Raw genomic sequence first — 26,269 nt, forward strand, 5'->3', positions numbered from 1 at the left:
GGTAGAAGTAAGGAAACATCATGTGATTTGCTCAAAGCCACACATTTAGCAAATGATAGAAGGAAAACCAGTAGCTCTTCAACTAAAACTTGTACTCTTTCCACTATGTGTCAAGGCTCTGTTCTGCTAAGGACTCAAAGCCTTGCACTTTTAACTCTCATAATGATACCAATGATTTAAATTTTTTTCTCTGTTCTAAAACATTCTTCCTAAATCTACTCCTTAGCTCTAATTTTGGTTGACTTAAAAGAACTCCCACCAAAGATAGCGCAAGAAAATGAAAACTACAAATCAGTATCTCTTAAAAACACAGGCATAAAAATCCTCAAAAAAACAAAACGAAACAAAATAGACGGAACCCAGCAACATATAAAAAAGATTATATACAAAGTAGGATTAATTCCAAGAATGTAAGGGTGGTTTAATATGCAAAAATCAATTAATGTAATGTGGCATATCTATAGAATAAAGGACAAAAACCACAGGATCATCTGGATACAGGAAAAAATTATAGAAGCCAACAACTTTTCATGATAGAAATGCTCAATAATCTAGGAACAGAAGTTGTTAAATAGCAACTCGATGAATGTCATCCATGAAAAACCCACAGCAAACATCATAATAGTGAAAGGCTGAATGCTCTTCCCTAAAGGGAAGATCAGGAATGAAACAATGATGTCCACTCTTACTACTTCGATTCAACCTTGTTTAGGAGGTTCTAGTCAGAGCAATTAGGCAAGAAAAGATACAAAAAAGCACCCCGATTAGAAAGAAAGCAGTAAAACTCTCTCCAGTTGCAGACAACATGATCTTGAATTTAAAAACATTCTAGGAAGTTCCCGTCGTGGCTCAGTGGTTAATGAATCTGACTCGGAACCAGGAGGGTGCGGGTTCGATCCCTGGCCTTGCTCAGTGGATTAAGGATCCAGTGTTGCCATGAGCTGTGGTGTAGGTCGCAGAAGTGGCTTGGATCCCGCATTGCTGTGGCTCTGGCGTACGCTGGCGGCTACAGCCCCGATTCAACCCCTAGCCTGGGGACCTCCATATGCCGTGGGAGCGGCCCTAGAAATGGCAAAAAGACAAAAAATAAAAATAAAAATATTCTAAAGGATCTACTTAAAAAAATAAAAACAAAAAGTTTGCCAAGATCCTAGGATACAAATGCAACTCAAACAGATGACATATCTATACACTAGCAATGAACAATCTGAAAACGAAGCTAAGAAAACAATTTCACTCACATCAAAAAGAATAAAATATCCAGTAATGAATTCAATAAACAAAGCATAACACTTGTACTTTGATTCCTGCCCCCCCCCTTTTTAGGCTGTGCTCATGGCATGTGAAAGTTCCTGGGCCAGGGATCAAGTCTGAGCCACAGCAGTGACAACACCAAATCCTTAATGGCCAGGCCACCAGGGAACTCCAAAAACTTGACCTTTGACAACTACAAAACATTGTTCAAAGAAAGTAACGATGCTTAAATAAATGAAAATACATTCCGTGTTCATGGATTGAAAGGTAATACTGTTGAGAGGAAAATATTCCCCAAATTGTTCTATATATCCATTGGAATCGCTATCACAGTCCTAGTTGTGTCTTTTGTAAAAACCGACAAACCAATCCCAAAACTCGTGGAAATGCAAGGAACCCAGAAATGCCAAAATAATCTTGAAAAGAACAAAGCTAGAGGACTCCCACTTTCTGATTACAAGACATACTACAAGGCTACAGTAATAAAGACTATGTAATACTGGCATGAGGATAAATATACAGTTCAATGGAACTGACTGGGAATTCAGAAGTAAACTCTCACATTTATGGACTTTTAAAAAGGATGCCAGGACAATTCACTGAGGGAAAGAATGGTCTTTTCAATAAACAGTGCTGGGGCAACTGGACATCCAAATGCAAAAGAACAAGAATGGATCACTACCATACCAGATACAAAAAATAACTCAAAGCAAATTACAGAGCTGGGATCTAAATGCCTACAACTAAAGAGCTCTTGGAGGATAAAGGAATAAATCTTTGAGACTTTAGTGACTAGGCAATGGTTTCTTAGATATGACACCAAGCAACAAAAGAAAAAAATAGTTAAACTAGATTTCATCTACTTTTGTGCCTCAAAGAACTCCACGAAGAAAGAACAAGATAACCCACAGGGAAACAGTATTTGCAAATCATGTATCTGGATAAAAGGCTTGTACCCAGAATATATAAAGAACTACAATAAAAAAAAAAAAAAACCCAACTGAAAGATGAGCAAACATGTGAACAGAAATTTCTCCAAATAAGATATACAAATGACAAATAAGCACATGAAAAAAACTCAACATCATTGTTTGTTAAGGAAATACAAACCAAAGCCACAATGAGACACTACATCATACCCTAGGATGAACAAAATGAAAAAGATATAGAGAAAAACAAGTGTGGATGAGGATGTGGAGAAATCGGAACTCTCATACATAGCCAGTGAGAATGTAAAAGTGCAGCTGCCTTTTTTTTTTTTTTTCTTTTCTGGGCTGCACCTGCTGCACATGGAAGTTCCCAGGCTAGGGATAGAATTGGAACTGCAGCTGCTGGCCTATGCCACAGGCACAGCAATGCCAGATCTGAGCCGCATCTGCGACCTATACCACAGCTCATGCCAACACCGGAACCTTAACCCACTGAGCAAGGCCAGGGATTGAACCCACATCCTCATGGATACTGGTTCTGTTCATTTCCGCTGAGCCAGAACGGAAATTCCCAAGTATAGCTGCTTTGGAAATGAGTTTAGCAGTTTCCTAAAATATTAAGCATAGTTAACAAAGGATCTAGCAATTCTATTCTTAGATATATACCCAAGAGAAAAGAAAACATATACCCACATAAAAACTTTGTACACAAATGTTTACAGCAACGTTTTTAACAATTGCCAAAAAATGGAAACAAGCTAAATATCTATCAACTGATGTATGAATTTTAAAAATGTGGTATATCCATGTAATGAAATATTTCTTGGCCATAAAAAGCAATGAAGTACTATTACATGCTCGGACATGAGTGAACCTTGATAACATTGTGCTATGCAAAAGCAGCAAAGAGTAATATACCACATATTGTATATGATTCTATGCATATGAAATGCCCACAACAGGGACATTTATAGACATAGAAAGTGGATGAGTGGTTGCCTGGTTCTGGGGTGGGGGTTGGATGGAATGACTGTTAATGAAATACAAATCAAAGCCACAATCAAGAATTTTGGGGGGACTGATGAAAGGGTTCTAAGACTGACTGTGCTAATGATCACACAACTGCGAATACATTAAAAACCACTGGCCTGTGCAACTTTACTTGGTGAACTGCATGGTATGTGTCTCTGTAAAGCTGGTAAAATAAAAGCACTCCCAAGCTAAAAAAAATTTCTCCGAGCTAAAGGCACCCTGTTTAGTAAGGGGGAAAAACTTGGATAATGATACACATTCATGGGCCACTTTGTTTCAACATCGTTTCTCCATGTGTCACCTTCCAAGTCTGAAATACCTAAGAGGCTTTCACTGCATTTTAATTTGCGTATATTTACATTTGTTTTGTACTTAAGGACAATGACTTTCTTTTAATTTTTTAAAAATTTTAAAATTAAAATATAGCTGATTTGTAATGTTGTGACAATTACTGCTGTACAGCAAAGTGACTCAGTCATACACATATATACATTCTTTTTAAAATATAATTTTCCATCAGGGTCTACCCCAGAAAATTGGATCCAGGTCCCTGTGCTATAGAGTAGGGCCTTATTGTCTATTCTAAATGCAATAGTTTGCATCTATTAACCTCAAACTCCCAGTCCATCCCACTACCTCCCCCTCCCCTTGGCAACCACAAGTCTGTTCTCCATGAAGGACAAGGACATTTTCATTTTTCTAACGATCCTGTCAAGACGACAGAGCAAGTATTAATATCTGCTTCTTCAATGAGGAAAATAAAATTTAAAGAGATTAGCTAACTTGCCTAAAGCCACATAACTAGTGAGATGAGCTGTGTGTCCATGTTTATACAAGCAATAAACGAAAAACTCATGCTATGTTAAAGAGAGTCATCTTTCTTACAGCCGAGAATTCTTCTACACAGAATTCTAACATACTGAGCTAACATACTGAGCCGGGATTGGAAGGAGCTGGGCAGGTGGACCCCAAGGTCCAAGGGTGGGAAACAGAGCGCTTTTACCACTCACATTTGCGTGCTGTGGAAGGAGGCAAAACGCTGCACTCTAACAAAACACTGAGCTTCCATTCAAACAGAAGACAAAAAATTTTTAGGAAACCAATCAATATTAATGACTTATTTGTGTTAATCCACCACAGCTATACCATCTGGGTAAAGCCACAAATCTTGGTGCGAGATCTGAAGAAGTGGGGAGGGAAGACGGGGGTTATGAATAAAGTGGCTCCAGATGACACTGCTTTATGGTGGGGTGTGCAGAAGCGTAAGCAGGAGGGGATGGGATTGACAGTTCACCAACGAAGGCACAGAGAGTGAGGGAGTGTAACTCACAGAGATGGAGAGTCCTGGAGAACACAGCCTTGAAAACACAACCAATTCTTTAAGATCAAAAAAAAAAAAAAAAAAATCACATGACATAATGAAACCCCCTGATTGATGCTGAGACAAATTTATAGAAGTGCTTCAGAAAAGTGAATGGTAAAATAGGCTGGCAGTGGTCTCTGACGAGCAGTGACCAATGACTTCTCCATCTGCTGGGGACAGACATGAATCTCAGCACAGGATGGTGTTTACCACCACCTCTAAAAAGGACATTTTCAGTGGGTGGGGAAAAAAAAATGCTACAAATAAAATAACTTACTCTGTAATTTGTACTTCTCCATGCACAAAGTGCACATCCATCAAAGTGCATAAATGTGTCCTTTTAGGGATTTTGTTTCTTTTAATTAAAAAAAAAATTTACTGGAGGATAACTGACTTATTACAATGTTGTATTAGTTTCAGTTATACAGCAAAGTAAATCAGCTTTATATATATATGTCAATTAGACTCTATTTTTTTCCCATATAAGTTATTACAGACTATTTAGTAGATTTCCCTGTGTGTTTTTTGTGTCTGCCCAATTAAACTTGATGTTTCTAAGTTCTACAGTCTTCCCTTCCCTTTTTAATATATTCCAGAACTCTTGAAAAAGATCCTTATAGTATAAACTGTTAATAACCTCTACTGCCTGCCAAATTACATGGATTGGCAGATAGTTATAGGTGTATTATTTTGGCAAAAGGAAGGGCTAAAATGTAGAACTTCACATCAAATGTGAACATGGAGAAAAAAATCCAAATAGGTACACTTCTGTTGCTTTGTCTCTTTAATATCGCAGTAGGAAATGGCTACTATCATACCTCTGGTCCCCTTTCACTGGGGACCTTTCTTTCTTGTATAGAAAACAAGTGGGCAGACTCAAATGTAATAAGTCAAAAGAGAGACAAGTGGGGAGTTTCAGTTGTGGCACAGCGGAAACGAATCTGACTAATGTCCATGAGGATATGGGTTCGATTCCTGGCTTCGCTCCGTGGGTTGGGGATCTGGCGATGCAGTGAGCTGTGGTGTAGGTTGCAGACGCAGCTCGGATGCCAAGTTGTTGTGTCTGAGGTGGAGACTGGTGACTACAGCTCTGATTAGACCCCTAGCCTGGGAACTTCCACATGCTGCTGGTGCAGCCCTAAAAAGCAAAACAAAAACAAAAACAAAAACAAAACAAAACAAAAAAACAACAGAGAGAGAGACAACCGTATGACAGATGAGGAATGTCTGAACATTTCTCCATAAATTAACAACAAACTGATCTGATTCCAGATAGCACATGAGCTTCCAGATACCTCAAGGGGAAAAACCCCTTTTCCATTTGGGAAAGTGGGGTGTGTGTGCTGGAACAGACCAAGCAGATACTATTTCAAGATAAGGGATAGGGAACAATACTTACACAACAGGACTGCAAAAGAAGTCCTGTGTGTCACACAGGCAAAATTAGCTTGATAAGGCCCCAGGAACACAACAGATGCTCAATAAATGCATACTGAGTGGAGCATTTCCTTCCAAGTGCCATGTTCTCTCCATTACTGTAGAAGCGGACACTATATCCCTAGAAACACTACTGATCATTACTGCTATATAGATAATGGGTTCTCAGTAGATGTTTGTGCGCCAATTTTCTTATTAACAAACGGCAGGTCTCACTTTATTAGGCGAAAATTTTACATGAGAAGAAGGCTGACTTTGGGTGTGGCTCTCCTGTGATTGACTGATTTTTACTTGTTAACATGTGAGGCTGGAAGAGTTAGTTAGGAACTATGACACGCAAACCAAGACGTTCTGGTTTGGATTTTTGTGCATGTATGTTGGACAAGGTGATTATGTCTAAGCAACCAAATAATCGCCTCTGTTTTCTATGCATGGATGACTTCCACGTTCAAACCCAAATGCCTCTTGGAATGAGCAAGCTGGGCCAGTGTAAGGCAATGGGGTATACTGTGACAATATGGAGAACACGCGTCCATCTAAAAGTAGAGGCCATCACTCAGCTCCAGCTGACCAATGACAAACCTTTTATTTAATGGCCAGAGAGACACAAATCTGTTTCTCAAAGGTAATCAGGGATTATTCAACCTCTTCTGTGGAAGGCATACTTTTAGGTGATGATATTACTCCTCCTAAGTTTACATAAAAGGAGCTCAAGCATACCACCTGTTTCTTTGGTGTTTGAACAGGATTCTCACTCAACCAATACCTCATAAGTCCTCCTTTGGGCCCTCAGAGAATTCAGTCCTGACCATCACAATTTAGTGTGCGGCTCTCCCATCCTCCCCCCGCCACCAAAAACAAACAAACAAACAAACAAACAAACAAACAAAAAACTAAACCCAACAGAGAAGAGAATATTTATATAGAATGTTCTTTCCATCTATTCATCTAGGGTAATGTTTTCAAAACTTAGGAGTGCTTGACATCTCTGAATATTTATTAATCTTGTGTTTTCACTGTAAGGCTTTTCTTAAAAAAAAATAAATAAATAAGCCTATGGATCATCCGGATGGCACCTTAGGGACTGAGCCTGGGCAGGCAACCTCCGTATCTGCCTGTGGGGTTATCAGTTAACATGCAACCTTCTATCTCCTGCACTGGGGCTCCTGGATCTAGTCCTACGTGTTCCTACATGTTGAAAGGTTCTCCAAATAGAGATACAATCTTCCAGGCATCAAGGTTCCAGCTGGGTGGCAAACTCACCTCTGAGAACTGCTTTCACCGAGGTGCATGTCAATATGATGGTTTTGCTTTTTATGGCGAAGAGCAGCCAGAGGAAACCTGTCTCTGTATTTGAGTGATTAAAGCAACTGCGGACATGACCGACTGTGTCACCCAGGGCTCTCTTTTCAAGTTTCCAGATGAGGAGAGTGTGGCCCTGTCTCGCAGGCTTCTTATCTCTAAAAGTAAGAACCATGGGTCTGATTCTATCTTCCTCTTCACTTGGATGGCCAGGACGCTGGGGCCTAATGTGACATTTAACTCCAGCAATTACACAGATGAATGCCATGGCCTGCACACCTGTGAGAACTTTCTTCTTGCTTTTCATTTCCAACTTTTACATATAGCTCTATGGTTCGATTTCTCTTTTCTCATTAATATTTTACCACTATGTTATTATATTTGTTCTCAACGTAAAAGTGTCTCAAACTATTTGCCGATAAGCAAGGCTGTGTGTGTGTTTAACAGACCTCTGTGACAATGAATCTTTGACATGTAATATCCTCTAATGGTGACCTTACGACAACAGTAAGACTTTCCCAGAGTACTGGATGCCAAATAAACACACACACACACACACAAAATATGAGAGAGAGAGAGAGTGTGTGTGTGTGTGTGTGTGTGTACTTATATGCCCAAGGATGTAAAATGAAGGCTTTGAGACAGAATGCCCATAAATACTATTCTGTGGGATTTTGAATCTTTATAGTCTTATACTTTCTAGTCTCATCTACAACTGAAGGACTAATTCAGTAATTGAGACTCTATAGCAGGACAAGAAATAAAGCAAAGATCACCCAACAAATTTATGGTAGCAAGAAAGAGGCAAACACCAGAAATCCTGTGACTTATTTGTCGTCTCAACATCTTCTCACAGCAGATGGCAGGGCTGTTGCTAAAGTCAGGGCTCTATCAATGGGGGCAGGCCCTGGAGATTCATTCAAGGCCACTGAGGTGGGGGCAGTTACCAGCGGTCCAAAGCGCATCGCCCTGGGGCGAGATGTAAAGTTCATGTTCTGATGAGAAAGTCATGACTCCCGGCTTTCTCTAAGCAAGAAGCAATGAACGAGAAGGCACCCCTCTTCCTCCACCCAGAGGAAGGCAACTTGTATGACTAGAGGGAGCAAGAGATTTAGGATTAAAGGGTGGGGCAGTAAAAGACGGTGAATTCCTACACAGTAACCCCTCATGGGCTGATAATTAGGCGCCACTCTAGACGGAACTTAAGATGATAGGACTCAGATCATCCGCTCCCCTACTCGGTGCCCCATCAGAACCCACCTCCCCTCTGGAAGGCAGACAACTGCTAATATCACAGACGCAAGAATGGATGCCCTGTTCTCTGGCAGTTCAGATTCCGGCATGAGGGACAGACATGCGATGGATGGATATGGGAAGGAAGCACCTCGAGATGCAGGGATAAGGAGCAACTCTTTCTGTCTCAAATGGTCCAAGTTAAATATTTACAGACTATCACCTACAATCAATTAAACCACAGCAGTGCCGGGGGGAAAGATCTGCTTGGCCATTTGCAGGTGTTAACACACATTTCTACCGGCTGGATGGGAATACGGGTGGGGAGATGCACTGAGAAGAGTGATGCATATGGAACCTTCCCTGCCCCTCGCCCTGCGTGCCTGTATTTGCAGAGGTCTGTACGTCAGAAAGCTCCCCTCGCCTTCTCTATCCCCCTGCAATGTCCAGAACAGTGTCTCTAGATGTGAACAGGAGGGAGGCACACAAAGTTATAAAGACGATTTGCTCTTGGGGCACAAGTTCAAATGCTTCACATACAAAACCTCATTTCATTTACTGTTACTCCATTTGACAGATGTGGCAACGGAGGCCCAGGAAGACAAGAGATGCCCAATGTTACACAGCTACCAAGTGGAGGAACCAATTGTCAAATTGCAGTCATTTTGTTCTAGTCTGTGTTCTCACTTAACCGCAAAGTCATACTGCAAGTGTTTCTTCAAAGCAGAACAAAACAAAACATAGAGCCACTGGACTAAAAACTGTGGGACTCAGTGACACAGGACTGGGGTTTCCTATAACCTTTTCTTGTAGGGGAGGGGCAGCTTAGGAGGAGGACAGAAAATCTTCTACTAGGCAGTAGTTATGACAAACGTTCCTATAGGTGTAATTTTGTTGTTTTTGTCCAAATCCATATTAATTTTCTTTGTGTGTCCAAGTATTGACTAAGTAAAGTTCTCTAAAATGACTGACATATCATGTGCTTAGTTTATTCTTTGCTTTTCTTCTGAAAATTCTGATGGAGGAACATGTTTTAGGTTCTTCTCCTTTTTAGCACTTACATTTAATAAACAGCACAACCAAACTCTCTCCTGAAAGGTGAAATGGAGAGAGATGGATTCTATCCGAAGGAATCAGTCATTTTTCTGGTCCACAAGGTTCTAGCTCCAGCCAGGCCAATACTATTGACCAAGCATTGACAAGCAGTGTTCTAAGGTGGAAAACACTTAACTAAAGGAACAGTGTCTTTTCTGTTTCAAACCGAGGTGGCGTGAGTGACACTGATTACCTCCGCCAGCAATGGGATGAGGTCCTGGATCATAGGAGGACTAGGGCTACATCTTCTACAATCCTTTTCTTGAAATCCTGAAACTCCTCACCTACTGAAACACAGCAGAATATGACGACTACATGCAGTCTGCAATTACATTTCCAAAATGCTCTTTCTAATGGATAGAATGATGATTCCCCTTCCTAACTTTCTCTACTGCATGGCGGGATCTTAGGCAAATATTCTGAGTTTCACCAAGTCCCTGAGTATACTTTCTGCCTTTTTAAAGACAGAAGTGACTAGATTGAACCCTCCCTCCGCCTCCTCCTGCACAAATGTACACTCTCTGAGAACAAGAGAAACCCCACGTACCATTAACACATTCAAAGACATCACAGCACTTTCCAGGTGTCCCATCTCCACGAGAGACTATGCGGGGAGTGGATCCCACCTCACACACGGGGAAACCACATAAGCCAGAGAGACACTCGCATCTGAAACCAAAGAAAAGGGAAGGAAAACCCCATGAATAAACAACAACATAGAAGTCGGGAGACCACAAACAAAGTGGCTGTGGCAAACTACTAACCTCTCTCCATGACAATCTGGAGATTGTCCTGTTTATCTGGTGTTGCTGGGGGATGGGGAGCGGGTTCTAACATAACTGGCATTCCAAACAACTAAGGCTCATCTCCTTAGTGTACGCCCAGACTTTTAACGTTAACCATTTTGACAGAAATATTCCTAAAATGCATTACTTCATTTCTTACTTAACCAGACCAGTATTGAGTATAACAAACATTTTCTTGATGACTCGGGGCCATCTTTACATGCGTACATTATCTCATGTTTCTCTGGACATCACTGATGCTTGCACAGGCTGACACAGAATGCTGCTCCTGCATGAAAGGATCCTAGGTTGCTGCTTTGTTGCCGTTGATCTTTTGGTATTTTTCAGCACTTTTCCTGACTTCTTTCAACTAACAGGTTATTAGTTTTTCATCTTTTTTTTAAATCAGTGTGATTGTCTAGTAGCATCCTCCTCTGGAGCTACATTAATTAACTTATAATTATGTATGATAAAAGAAATGGATGGACTGAAGACCGAGGAGCTCCTTAAACATAAAGGGCGTAAGCTTTAGCAAGTGGGCTTTGTGACAGCTATTTGGAAGCCGAAAGCCTTAACGCTTGGGATCTTTTAAGCTGCTTATATGCATTTCTTTCTACATGTGTGAGTGCAAGTTAGCTCTAACTTCGACTCCACTGCAAAGCTTGCCTGACCACAGGAAAATAAGAGGTAGGGGAAAATAACAGGAGGAAAAATGTTGTCAACTGCCTGACGCTGATGTGTTACAATGAAATAGGAGGCAGGAAACGAGCAGCACAGGGGAGCAGGGTGTCAGGATGTAAATGTAATACAAGGAAGGAGCAGCCAGATTCTGTCCTGGGACTCCCCTGGGGATGGAAGTGTGGGTCAGAGGGCAGAGAGGATGACTCAGGGAGCTCCCAGGTTGACAGGAGTGAAAGGAAGAGATCCTAAAAAGAGACATCCTTGCCGGAACTATGTGGGTATTTATGTACCTGAGGGGTCAAGACCAGGCGAGGGTAACCTTTCCAGCAGGGGAGAATTAGTAACCCATTAAATCAGGGTCTTCCCCCCGCCCAACCCCCAGCCTCTCATTTGTTTTATTCTCCCATTGTTCTTCGGATCTTTCATAAATTAAAATATGCCTGCAGTCCACAAGTGCTTCAATAATTGGGCCTAGAGGTTTAATTACATTTATAGTTAATGGTAGAACTAAAAAGGAAACACATTAAGTTAAAATTTGCACCAAAGACCATTAAAGCCACTGGAAAGGTGTGGCTGACACCTCTCAGGCTTCTTCCATGAGGGGAAACAGTTACGTATGTAGATTAGTCGGAGAAGAGGGTGTTAGGTAATTAAGGTTTTGCTGCAATGGCGAAGGTTTGGTTGTTTTATGTGAGCAAAGCTAGGGGCTCTTGATTCCTCATTTGTATTCCTACAGGGCAACCACCTTCTACGGCTGAGTGAAAACGTGAACTGAGCTTTTAGTGCCTGGTAAGGGTACTCCACAGTCTTTCATTTTCATGTGCCTGGCTGCTGTGGTTTAAGGCGGAGGATCACATCCCAGTGACTCTGCAGTGACCATACATCGCTTACAGTTACTGCACTTGATACTCCGTACAACGTAAACTCCTTAGGGTTTCTAGATTAATGGGGGTAGAAGATTGAGAGGCCCCGTCCTGATTCCAGTATCTGGATGTATTTACGATGAAGGCATCCTCCAAGAAGAGCTGGCTAATCTTTCTTTCACATCTTTAGAGATTCACCTTTTCTCCCACTGAAGTGTTCTAGGAATTCCTTCTAAACACCAGGGAACATATAATCAACCCGTAATTACCTCATCTGAAGCCCTTCAACCTTTCAGAGACTTTTACTGAACACGTATGTGCGCTTGCATGCCAGGCTTTCTGCTAGGCTGTCAGAAATCACGCCAACCTGAAAACCATAACTAAGCTTGCCCTAAGTCTTTTTCCCCTCTTTTACGTTTGATCTATTTCCCAACATTTAAATACCTCTCTTGTTTCCCTAGAGCCCCGTATAGGTTGTCTCCAGCATGTTGCAGAAGATCTGAAATTGCACAAACCTACCTAATGACCCACTTAGGAAAGGAAAACCCTTTATGTTGAATTTTTATTTCTAAACCCAGAAAGACTGCATAGTAAAGATATGAAGATTCAGACGCCCCGGGTTGGGCCCCAGCCCCTTTACCCTTCTCTACCAACCCCTTGGGCGAGCCCTTCCTTCTTACTGCTGCCTTTTGACTTCTCACAACTTCCCAGAACCTGAGACTAGAGGATGTTAAAGACCATGAACACCTCAACAAAGAAGGAACTTAAGGAAATAGAAAATGTGAACATCTGGGCTCACATACGATAGCTACCCAGCAAGTATCTAGTAGAGGGAGACTACAAAACTGCCATTTTTTTTCGCAGATCAAGAACAGTCAAATAGCTATTTCATAGAGCTCAACATAATACAACTCTGGAGAGTTACCTTTCGACAGAAAGGTCTACACCTCTCTCAGGGAACAAAAGAGGGCCTCCTTAGGACCCTTATTTGCCGAGGAACATTATTATGTCTATAAAGTATGTTGGGTCCAATGCAGCTTTGAAAAATTCTTTCAAGAGTTCCCATTGTGGCGCAGCAGAAACGAATCCAACTAGGAACCATGAGGTTGCAGGTTTGATCCCTGGCCTCGCCCAGTGGGTTAAGGATCTGGCATTGCCATGAGCTGTGGTGTAGGTCACAGACGTGGCTTGGATCTGGCGTTGCTGTGGCTCTGGCGTAGGCTGGCAGCAACAGCTCTGATTAGACCCCTAGCCTGGGTACCTCCATATGCCGCAGTTGCGGCCCTAAAAAAAGACAAAAAGACAAAAAAAAAAAAATTCTTTCATAAGATTATTCGAGGTTTCTTGGTTTGCCTGCACTGGAGGCAAGTATTCTTCCCTTTTACGGATGGGACGAGTGAGGCATAACTAATCAACTGAGTTGAAATCAAGTAAGGTTTCCTGTCCTGTATTTTCCCCTAGAAGGGACAAGAGTCTCTTGTACTGAGTCATGAAGAGGAAATGCTGAATTACAGAACGAAGTAAGCATGAACACTGAATCTTGTCCTCGCCACCTTTTCTCTTCATTCTTGTTCTTGTTTTGGTCCCTCCTTCCAATCTTCCTCTTACCTTTTACCCTGAATGCCTGGGTAAAGAGCAAGCAATGGAATGGAGAAAGCATGTGGATGAGGGGCTGAGGAAAGAGACTCACCTATGAGTCAACTAAGGTGCACACTTTCCCCTCTCTTCTCCCATTTCCCAGTTCTAACCTGGTCTCCCCTCACCTGTCTCTCCTTCTCCCAATCCAGCCCACACCCATCCTATGGCTCAGTTCCTGCACTGTGTAGTCAAAACCCTCCAATTATTCCTCATTTAAAGGACCACTTTCTCAGCCTAGCACTCAACACTCCCAAGTCCATACGGCTTCATCTGAATTCAAGCTCACGGGATTTCTCTTCATTCTCCTAATGAGACAATCGCCTCTATTCTCCAGACAAGCCCTCCCTCTGTGCTGCTCACCCTGCTCCCTCCTGAACATTCCTCATCTGCTCTTCCTCTCCAGCTGTCTGTCTAGATAACCATCGGTCTTTCCAGGCCAACCTCCACTTAGAGCTCTTCTTTGAAACCCCAAATACCATACTTCTCTCAGGATACCTGCAGCCAAGTGCAAAGGGCTTTTTAAAGGAAACAAACAAATTAACAGCTTTATCGAGATACAATGCCTATACTGTGAAATTGACCCTTTTAAAGCATACAATTCAATGGCTTGTATCATCACAGGGTTGTGCCATCATCACCATTACCTAATTTTAGAACATTTTCATCACTCAAGAAGAAAGCCTGTATTCCCCATTTTTCCTCCCTCAGCCTCTGGTAGCCAGCAATCTATGTTCTATCTCTACGGGTCTACCTATTTTGGTCAGTTCACATAAAGAGTATCATGGGCCAAAGGCTTTTTAACCTCAAACAAGAAGCAACTTGTATTTGCAATCTGCCTGGGGAAAAAAAAAATCCGGCCTTTGATGTTATCCTCAGTATTAAGATAATGATCAATCAAGGTACCACATTAATAAATTTTTGCATAATGTAATCACAGCTGCAGCCAGGTAGGCTGGTTAAGCCATCTTTCTTCTCTCTCCAGTAGGTAACAGATTCAGCTTAGGGGGCATGCGTGCACCAGAGTACAAAGATGAACAGCAGTCAGAAAAATCAACTAAGCCCCTAGAGGGCACTCCCCTCCTTAGGAGGCGCACGCTGGCTACTTCTGTGGTCTGAAAGGCAGTTGCGTGCTCATGCTTTCCCTTCCTGTCCTTTGCTTCCTGGTCTATGCAGGCAGTCCCAGGCCAGCCAGAGTCCTAGCACAGCTTACAAGGTGCTCCCAAGTCTAGCCTCCTCTTATCTTTCAGCTTCCATGTTCTACTGTGTCCTCCACAGGCTCTGCATACCTGAATAACAATGGCAATCTGCCATTCCTGACCCCCCTTCCCTACCCCAGCCCTATCAGTGCCACAGCTCGGCTGTCCAAGCCACCTCAAATCCCTGCCTCCCTTTAAGGCCATCCATCCTACAAGGCCTCCTCTGACCAAAAAAGCCACCAGGATTCATTTTGTCTCCCCTGACTTTCGGATAGTACACGGGAATATCAAACTCTTGGAGCAGACCTGCTCACCCTAGGAAAGCAAAAAATCCTAGTGTTTTTCCTGTGAATTCTCCCATGGGCGGGGTGGGGGGAGGGCATGTCTTATTTGTCCTGTGAGTGAAACAATGAATGATACACAGACATCCAGACAACAATCTGGAACAAACTTTTTTTTTTTCATGGCTATTAGAGGTCAGACCATGCATTGTTTTCATAGGTTTTTTGGTCTCGTTTTTTTTTTTTTTTTTTTTTTTAAACAAATTCTAGACTTGGAGCTAATCAGTGTGGGTGCTTTTCAAAATTAGCCTATAGAGGTAGACTATGGAATCTATTGAGAGGGCAGATTCCAGGGTGTCATAGTCAAGGACTGTTTCTCTGGGAGTCTGGGGCGCAGCCCCAGAATCTGCCTGTATAATAACAATAGCAAATTCTCCAAGAGACTCCACTGAAGGGAATCTGGGACCCACTTTCTGAACAACTGGCTCCTACAAGTGTGTAGTCCCAGTCATGATAGTTTAATTTGCACTTCCCACTGGAAAAGAACTACGTACAACTAGTTTCGTCATTTTAATTAGTGACACACTTTGATTAGTAGCACGTGTCTGAATACAGCTGCCAATGAGTGAGAGACAGGTGGAGTGAAGAAATAATAACTTTACTTACTATCCAAGACCATCACCCACCAGAACGTGGATGACTGCTAACAAGCCACAAACGCTGGGATGCTCAGTTTTCCGGTCCATAAAATGAGATGGTTGGGCCTTAACGAGCTTTCTTCTATCTATAAAACCCCATGATTCCATTACTGTCATCCCCATTCCCATCACTGCAACTGTCTGATCCCAGCTCAGCCCTTCCTCAGGATGCTCTTCGTCTGCACCCTGTCCTCACAGCACATCACATCCCCGCCCTCCCACACTCGCCTCCTCCTCACCAAGCACCTCAACCTTCAGGGCCAGCTCAAGGCGAGCCTTGTCTCTCTCCTTTTCTTTTGTAGGTGAATGTAGAAGAAATAATATACCCAACACTAGCATCTCCATATCACCAGGCAGATCTTCATAACTAAGTTGAAGAATCAATGGTTTGTTTCACCAGAACGACCGGAGAAACTATAAAGGATGCTAAATTATAGGGTGTCAGAAGATACACTCGGGGAGAGGAGCCCTCTTTGCCACACCCGCCACGATGCACCAAAGCAGCAAAATATCAGGCTCCTCACCTTCCCCGGGCAGATCTTTATCCCCAGCCCTAACTTGGAGGGAAAACAATGCAGTGAGGCCCCTGCAAACATGTCTCCCTGGATTTATTCCACATCCAACCTGAGCACTGAGCCCTTCAAAAGGGGAGAATCACTGTCGGTAAATCAAAAACTACTAGACTGAGGTGGGAGGGAGTGCTCCCTCTAGACGGGAAGCCGGAATAAATGTGGAACTAATTAAAAGGGCAAAGCATGTGTACTACTAGGGTTCCACAGTGTAATAATGAAATAACTGTCAGCAGTGGAAGTTATAATGACACATAAAACATATTCTATTCTATAAAAAGTAGTTTCAATTTTAATTAAATCTGATGTACTATCTTTCTACTGATTAAATTTCTGATCTCTTTCTAGGAATGTATACATTCGAGGAAAAATAAAAAAGACTGCAAATAAAACATCCAAAAAGAAATGGCTTCCCACCTGAGGGTCCAACTATCCTGATGGAAAACTGCTCTCCTGCCTATGGAAGCTTCTCAGGATGACCATGTTTTTCCCACCTTGCCCTAAGATTTTCTACTCACCAAGATACAAACCTTCCATCCTTCACCTTTCTCAAGCTCGCTATTCAATAACCTCTTGCATTTCCACCACCCAGTGGTCAAACACACCTTAGCTGCAGCAGCAAGCACCCGGCCAAGCTCTGAGGATCACAGGCACCCTTCCAGAAGCCTCTCAACACCTCTTTTCACCCAGAAAGCCAGAAACTTGCACTTTTCCACTTTCTTTTCAGAGGCAACAGTAAAATCACTTTGTTTTTGGTGGCGGTCATGCTTTGCCTTTTGAGGGGAGCCGCTAAAGGATACGCTTCAGTACAGGGACAGAATCAACAGAGGGTGGGGAGGGAGAAGGTTCCTCTGCCCTTTCGACTACTCGGTATCAGTAAAACTCATAAAGGCCACTGTAAGCCCTTAATGACGCAGTCCTTACTGCTCCGCTCCGCCCAGCTTTCTCAAGGGCCGGATGATTACGGCTGGAGCCTCAAGGCTGGCCTGTGGCTCAGGAAACGTATCTTTAGGTGCACAGTTTGAGAGAAAGGTGGTGTAAATCACAGGACCAGAGGAGCTCTGGGCTCCCACAAGATCTACAGATGACCTTCCAAAGGATGCCCTACAGTGAGCAGGTGAGGTCAGGAGGCCAGGGCACTTGATGCAGGGTATCTCCCCCACTCGGCTGCTTAGAGCAGTGAGCTGGTGATGTCCCCAAGACTCCCTCCTGGAAGCAGGGAAACCAGGGCACAGAACATAGGTGAAAGGTACCCCAGGGCCCTGCCCTGTCAATGGAGAACTGGATCCGACAGGCTCTCATTGAGCCCTAACCTGATACCAACCCCATCCCAGGACAGGAAGCTCTGTGCCTTCACTTCCCCAGGTCTGGGGGGAAGACACTGGCACCTGTTCCATGGTGGGCAGGATGGTGTAGAGAACAGGAGCGAGTGTCCCATGGAGACTGGGCAGGAAAGGCAGGACAGCAGTGGGGGCGGCGGGGTGGGGGGCAGCAGCACTGGGCACAGGAAGGAGGAGGAGAGGGTCTGGTGGGGAGAGTATGTTTTAACAGAGCAATACCAGCAACACATTTCAGGATGCTTTGGAACCATGGCGTTGGCCTGTGGTCCCCAGGCAGTGATCCCATAACCCTCTGCTGAGTGTGTGTGTGCAGCAGGTACTCAGCTGGGTGGGGCTGGGTAACAGGGGTCCAGGCCCTCCGTGTAGGAAGTACAGTTTAGGGAGGTGTCGGGTTTATACCATCACAAGCCAGCACACAATGGGACATAGGCTATTTTGTCTCTTCCCGGGAGTACGTGAAAAACAAACACCAACGACATCAGGACTGAACCTATTTTAAAATCTGGACAAATCCTCCTAATGCTCATGCAGGCCGCCTGTGGCCCGAGTGGGCGCTGAAACAGCTGACTGTGAGCATGCATCTATTGGATCCCTGTGAGCTCCCAGGCCTCTCATCCTGGTCATCAGGGCAAAGTGCAGGGCCCTCTGGTCTCCTGTCCTGAAAGGAATGCACATCCCACAGAGAACCACTCTGCTTCCCAGGGACCCATCCTGCCACGCCCACCCTTTCCTCGCTCAGCGCCCAGCGTCTGCCTGCTCATCATCCCAGGGGTTGCTGCTCAGATCTGTTCTAACCCTTACCTGGCTCTCCAGAAAATGCGATTTCCTTACACTGAAACCATGAATCTCTCACAGACGCTTCACCTGGGCTGGAAGGAAGGCTGATGTTCTCCAAGCTGACCACAGGCTAGCCCCGTGCCACTGCTTTCCTCTCTCACGCAAGCCCTCCCTCTCTGTCGCGTTGTCTCCTGCCCATTTCCTACAGGGATGGAGCTTCAGAGAACATACTCTGACACCCAGCAGTCTTAGGTTCGAGTTAGGCGCTTTATGACCTTGGGTGTCACCTGGTCTCTCTAAACCTCATTTGTACCACGTGTAGGATGGGATGATTTAAGTATCCACATCTCATAGGACTGCTATGTAGATTATATAAACTGATACACTAAAAAGTACCCAGAATAGTCCCTGGAACACAGAAGCACTGAACACCTGTTAGACATTTTATATCTTTATAATCTGCAAGGCTTCCGTGTCTACGTGGAGGAAGCATTTTCAACATCCTGACCTCACTTGATCTTTTGGAATCCAGGGAACCTCGCTGCCCCTTCCACTTCAGCCACTTACTCCACCAGCCACAGCTTGCTCAAATTTCAAGTCAGACACTCTACTCGCTGAGCACAAGGATTCATCCCTCCTTCCAGGTCTCTCAGGCCCAGGCTACCACTGCACGGACTCTTCAACCTCCCTGAGTCATCTCCTAAATCTTTGCCTTTTCTCACCCTGGGCCACATCCTGATAGTACCCACTTAATGATACAGCCCCCACCCATGATGTTTTACCTGAGCCACCATCTTCATGATACTTTTAAATTCTCCCTCCTTTACCACCCACCCATACCTTGTCTCTGAACCTCAACCCCAAATCAGTTAAACCCAGAGATGGCAAAGTTGACTTCTTCATTCACAGGGTAAAGAGATGGTGCAGACAACTCAATAGGGTCTGGGCTCTCTGAGGGGTCTTTACCACTCGCTCTACCCAGAAACATACAGTTCTTGCTGCTATCCCTTCCAAGTGCTCAAGAGAAGCCAGATTTTCAATGGGAAGTGTCCCAGTTTCTAAATGTTGATGGCCAATTTAAAGATGGCCAAAAAAAGGCAAATCAAAGAAAACATGTCTGGGGGTAAATTTAGCCCCCAGGCTGGCAACTGCAAATTGTGATTCAAATCAATGACTTCCTCAATGCTGATACCCAAACTATTTTGTTTCCACTTTATTTATTAAGTATAGTTGGTTTACCATGTGTTGTTCGTTTCAGGTGTGCAGCAATGATACCCAAGCTATTGATGGGTGGAGGGGGTGGGGGGAAGCATACTCCTGGCAGTAGCTATTCTATACCTTCAATACTGGATCCCTCGTGTGTCTCAAGACCTCCACTCAACCCCAAGGGTCATGCTTCCAACTAGAGGCACAAAGAGCTGATACTGTGTGTGTGTATGTGTTAGACTAGGAGAGTGTGACTGGGCACATGTGTGATGTGTCCACCAAACATGGGACGAGAGGGTGGAGGGAAGGACATTCCAGGAAGTGGGAAGAACTGACTCAACATTTATGGAGGCAAGAAAGAATACAGTGTGTTTAGGTGGGAGAAAACAGTTCAGCCACCAGGAGCATATTATGAGTTGGGATGGGGACTAGGGGACACTGTAGGTAGACATGCAGGAAAAACAGCTAGTGAGATAGGCTGGGGTTGAGTGCTAACAGGCCTTGTGTACTATATCAATAAATATCTGTTATTGAAAGCAAGAGGAAAGTACTAAATATCTTCAACCAATGACATAGTCTTACAAAGGGGTGGTTATATCTGAGGACAAAAACCCACTATTGCCATGAATTCCATCTTTTTTCTTGGATTATATAGATGGGATTAGTGCTCATGTTTTAAGTTGCAAGACATTAAAAGTTTAAAAATCAATCACTGCAATAGCCTAGAATGCCCTTTCCTCTCTCTCCATCTGGTGAACTCTGACTCATTCTTAAAGACTCAGCTCAAAAGTCAAATCCAACAGTTTGGAATCAATCAGTATCTCTTTGCCCTGCAAGGCTCACTGCTTTTTGCACACTTCTATGTCTAAAGCACACAGCACTTCAAACTGCACTGATATCTACATGTGTGCTTTCCCTTTAGACTGTAAACTCCTTGACATAAGTATGTTTTATTTCTACAAGGCTAGCATAACACTGAACATGTGATAAACACTCAAATATTTGTCCTCTCAACAAACCAAAACCACTATGGGATTCTATGTTAGGACTTGCCAGATTATCTATATATTTAACTAAAAGCATACACTGAATATTTACCTGTGCCTGGCACTGATGAGATGGGGGCTTATGAAGTACACAATCTAATGTCTTAGGAAGTGTCCTAAGAGTCTTCAAGAATCCATGACCTAGCTGTGGAGACTGAAGTACTCTACCATCCTATCACTACAGCTGTGACATACAAGCAAAGAAAAATCAGGAAAAGGTCATTTAAAATGCACCTGTCTGTGTGATACACTCAGAATAGACTGCGCATGAAGTCCAAGAGAAACCAGGTGTCTCCGTCTTCGGGCTGTAGTCAAGCCGTTAAATGTTTGCTGGGCACACATAACCCTGAACCCTCTGCGAACTGTGTCTACACAGTGATGAAGGGTCATGTCACCTACATCCAATGTAAAGGTGCAAATGAAGAGTAAAACAAGAGTCCACAAAATCTGGGGCTGCTTTTGGCATTTCCACAAGAGGCAGGATTTTAACATGTTATGTTTGCTTATTAGTTACATAAATAACTTCACAAAATGTTTTTGCAGAACTGCCTGGAGCTGTTCTTCTGGGTCCTGATGAGGTATCAAGTGAGGGTTGGGGGGGAAAGCCCTCTGAGGTTCCATGTTATCAAGGCTGTGGATTCTGCTTTCCGACACAATTGAAAGTCTTATGGAATTCAGCTGAGTTATGGCTTTCCATGGAAGTCAGAGGGCCGTGTATCCATTGCCTGGTGATGGCCAGGCCTACTCAGATCAAACGAAAAGCCTCTGAGCGAGAGCCCTGAGCTCTGGCTCAGGACTGGAAAAAAATATAAAGTAAGATTAGACACTGGTCAAATGCATGGCGAAACACAAAAGGCATTAGGCCCTGGTATAGGAAGTGCAGGGCTTACACATCTGAAGTGAATTACTGACAAATTAAACTCTACGAGGGAGATAGTTCATCTCCAATGGGCAAGGGCTTTACTTCTAGGAAAGCATATTTTCTTCATTCTGGGGATAAGTCCAATAATAACATGGAATTCCTACAATTATTTTGTTTTAAAAACATTGGAGTTTAATATAGACTCTGGCTTTTTTAGTTATGAGTTGACTTGCTCTTTTGGGCCAAAAATTACTGTGACAGAGGGCAACAGAATAGAAGTTCTTTTCTTAGTTGAGAAAGGCAGGCTTCAAATATATTTCCAAATTTTTCTGCATGTGTTTAAAAACAAAGAGAATGCTACCATGATAGCATGTCAAGAGTCAGGAATGTTTTAAATCTGTGTTATGCTAATGCATATTTTACAGTGTATAACTTAATTTTACTTATTCCCCGAAAACAGCTGGATAAATTATTCAAATTAAAGGCAACCACCAAAGAGTAAGCTGAAGTAGAGAAATTTGTTTACTAATAGATTAATCTTTTTAAAAAACACCCAAACTGTTAGTTAGTAAGTGCCATCTTCTTCAAGACAATGTCTTGGGAACAGATGGACATGATAATTAATTACAAGGCTCTTAATTCGATAAAGTCCTTTTGAAAATGACTATTCAGGGACAATTTTCACTGGTTGAGTAAGCATGATACAAGCAACTTAATTACCTAGCACAGTCTTAAAAGCATAAGGATCTACAATAAATGTTATTTGATGATGTAAAGAACTTAACATTGTCTCAAAGAACAACTACAGAGGGCTCCCTGAGCTTTGAGAAGAAACCTGCCATTTCCAAGCCACCTGCAGGAAGTCTGGGGTTTGACCTCCATGTCTGTCTGTGCTGGTGTGCCTGTGATGACAGCTCTGTCCTGCGTGTTCCTGACTCTCGTGCAATCCTCCAGCCTACCACTCCTGCCCCCTATCACCCTCCTAAAGGCGTCAACCAGCAGAACGACAGGCAGAGGCTCTGGACACCAGACTTGATCAGGGAACTCTGGAAAGCTTAACCACCCACATCGAAGTGTAACACCGAAGGGACAGTTAAAGGGCTCAACACTGTCCTCCAAAACTGCTACTCAGAAGCAGACATTAACAGAGCAGAGGAGTAAGATGGGAATTCTCTGTAAGATGGGACCTGCAGATACCACGCTTTGAAGCCACAGGCAGACACGGAGGGATATGAAAAATGATCATCAGTGATTCTATATGGGTGTGTGCTTTTTGAGGTCTTCGATTTCTCAGTGTGGATTTAAAGCTTGCCTGTTACTTCATCACTTTTTCTTAAACACAGTTTTCATTATTTGGTAGAAAGCCAGTCTATTAATCGCTTCCTTTCTGGAAGGCAGATTACTCTGCGCGTGTGTATTTCCTTATTACCTTCCAAAGGTCTGAAAGTTTTCTGGGACTGGCAGAAATGGCATCTGTAAGGTGTTGGGTGCCTTATCTTCTTCATCACCAAACCTCACACCAAGCCCAGCGTTCGCTGTCTTCCACGAGGTCCTCAATGAGTCTTTGCTATTTAACTGAGCATTTTCAAATCTGCACCTTGCTTTCACTCACTGGAGCTTTGTGGTTAGATTAATTTTGACTCAACTCAAGTGCTTTTGAAGGGAATGGACAACCTGCCAAAGATTCCATTCTGCTGGCTTCATCCAGGATGAGTCAATTTAGGGCGGTAAATTCTGAAACCCTGGAGAGCTTCTTTTTAAAATATCTACATTTAGTCATAAGAATTTAGTGGAGCACTTGGCTAGGACTCCACTGTCACAATATAACATATACCAACAAGACAAATTTTCTTGAGAGCACAAAGGAATCGGGAGGAATGAGAACTAAGCATCCTGAGTTTTCAACCTCAGAGTATGACTCTCTAGGTGTTGTGGTAAAAGAAAAGTGAATTCATGGCCGTTGTTCTGGTCATGGGCTGCATATCCGATGCATCTTACTGATACAGCGAAGATCGGGCATCCTTACTTTTACCTTATTTCCCTTCCTAGAATTACAGTTTTGGGAGCTGTTATGATATGACAAGGTATGCATGGCAAATTGTCGTCTAAGGTCAATGTCTTACACGACAGAAATAAAACTGAGGCTCACAGAAGGGAAAAGGAATTGAACTCAGTAGACTTCGGGTTTTTTTTTGAAACTTAGAAAGAAATCGTCCAATCATAAAATAAGGAATAGAAAATCTAAAAGTCTTCCACAAACATAATGCTTCGTGTCTGTGTGTGTATACAAGTTAGTGTGAAATAAAGAAAAATATGGAGAAGCTGGATAAAGAGGAGTGACGGGGAAGACAAAGATTTCACCTTAAGGAAAGTAAGGTAGCAGTCACTGAGGACAAAGAGGTACAAGTATGGTGTGGGAGCCAGCCGGCAGCCGTGCACAGGCCGATGGAGTGCATGCCAGCGAGTACCGGGGTACGCATCACCCCTCCCCACGACACTCCCATCAAGGCAGGCTGACAGGCAGAGATAGCCACATCCTATTAGAAAGCAGTTTAATAGAGTAAATCCTTATCTTATGGATTCAGCCTTTGACCAGACAGTCTCTGCTCCTGCTATATAAGGGACTATCTATTTATAGATGTTAAAAAAAAAAAAAGAAAAAAAAGGAACGAGCAATATTCAACTAGCCATTAACCAAGAGGCATCTATTTTGTTGGATTATCACTCAGCTTTCACAGTTCAACCAGTTCTGATTATCCTGGTTTAAACTGTTACTCTAATAAAATTATTAGACTAAAAATTCATTTCATTTTGCCTTTTTTTTTTAAGAGAGTATTTGTACTTCTTTTGTGACTTTCTTTGGACTTTATCCCCTTCCTATCAGGATGTAAACCATATATATCTCTCCTATTCTGAGTCCTGGGATTTTCTAAAAATTTCCTTCTTTCTTTCCCAGGAGTCTCTTAATCACCAGCAGATTGGGGCATTTTTCCCCTTTCAAAGAGTTTGGGAATTTTTAAAGTCACAGAATTTAAAGGCGGAAGTTACTTTTGAGATCATCAAATCCTTCCTCCCCTCCTTCTCTCACAGGTAAGAAAACAGACCTGGCTGATGTGAGAGGCTTGTCCAGATTCATGCGGAAGTGGACCTGGATGCTAGCACTGAGCATCCAGCCCCCTCTGCATGGCACCAGGTGATGGGTGGAGGAATACTCTTTAGCGGCTGAAGGGTCTACTCACACATACACATTTGCTCACAGACTATAACACAAAAAGTATAGGATGTAGAATGTTAGGTCTCCTGCGTGGTGGGGCAGGAGAGGGGCCGGTGGAGAGTGAGCTCAGGCCACAGGATGGTGCTATCTGGTGATCTGTGTTCACAAGGAGTGGCTCTGCCGCTCAGCAGGCAGGACCCTTCCTGAAATGGGAGAGCCACACAACCTGCCTCCTGCGGGTGGGAGCGCTGGGATTCAGGCTCAGCCACATTTTCAGTGAACTCTACTCAGAATCTAACTGGCTCAAGACGTTCTACTAAACCTTTTAGTGAAAACCAAAACCATATATTAGTCAACATTTGAGCTAACAGATAATCTAAAATTTTTAATTACTTTGGACGAAGAAAAAAAGTTGAAAATGCTTCAAACCTTGATTTAAAAATAAATGAGGATTTTTGGTAAAGAGTCTCAGAAAGCAAGAGATATAAATGTTCCGGATATAGGTTCTGGAAAAGAATCAGACCCTTTAGTCAGAGTGAGGCTGGAGCCAGGAGGGAGCTTGGGAACCTGGCTTGATACACTGCACACAACCCAGGAGAAGCCCTATTTTAAGTTTTTGAACATTATAAACAATGACTTAATTTATTTCCACCTCAAAATAACTGCATTTGATTTTTCTCAGTAACTATTAAGACATGCATATTTAGAGACAGAAATCGATCAGAATGTTTCAGAACAAAAAGTTTGGAACAAAACTCATTAAAAAATAAATTTAGAATGAGCAACGGTTCATCTTCTCAATAAAAATATAAGAATAGCTACATAATAAATCAAAAGGCATAAGGGTACTGAAAAGCTTGTTTGACTTAACAGTGAAAGGGAATACAGTAGAGGTACTACATTTTAGAATTTTCATTAGTTAATCCCTCTCCTGTACACTTGTATCTAAAAAGACTGGTGATAATGTGAGAAAAAGTGTGTGTGTGTGTGTGTGTGTGTGTGTGTGTGTGTGTGTGTGTGTGTGTGTGTATGACTGGGTCATTTGCTGTAGAGTAGAAATCAACAGAACACTGTAAATCAACTATAACAGAAAAAAAATTTTAAACTTTAAAAAATAAAAAGACTGGTGAAACATTACAGAAGCAAAGAGAAAACTGTAAAATGAGGCACATACATTGGGGACAGCAGAGAGTGAGGCGTGTAGAGAAAAAACATGTGTCATCAGGGAACTCTCTTCCTGAGAAACAGCCAGGGGGCCAACACAGGGCTGGGATGCACAGAGGCAGGATTTGCCCTCCGACCACGTCTGGTGGCTCCATTTCTCTCAGATGACCACAGCATGACCAGCCATTACAGAGAGAAATTATGATTATTATGCTCTTTTTCTGTCCTCACCTGTGGCATATGGAAGTTCCTGCGCCAGGGAAAGAATTCCAGCCACAGCTGTGAACCTATGGCCACAGCTGCT

General features: G+C 42.9%; 1 protein-coding gene across 4 annotated transcripts in view; it reads right to left on the bottom strand.

The window, feature by feature from the left end:
- CRIM1 (cysteine rich transmembrane BMP regulator 1) overlaps window positions 1-26,269 on the bottom strand; it is a 203,263-nt gene that overhangs the window by 81,896 nt on the left and 95,098 nt on the right. For all 4 annotated transcript variants that reach the window (XM_021087638.1, XM_021087639.1, XM_021087640.1 and 1 more), the window contains one exon: window positions 10,193-10,314. In XM_021087638.1, the coding sequence (XP_020943297.1) occupies window positions 10,193-10,314 (122 nt within the window). The remainder of the gene's footprint in view (window positions 1-10,192; window positions 10,315-26,269) is intronic.

The sequence above is a fragment of the Sus scrofa genome, chromosome 3 (genome assembly GCF_000003025.6).
Source record: "Sus scrofa isolate TJ Tabasco breed Duroc chromosome 3, Sscrofa11.1, whole genome shotgun sequence".
Lineage (NCBI taxonomy): Eukaryota > Metazoa > Chordata > Mammalia > Artiodactyla > Suidae > Sus > Sus scrofa.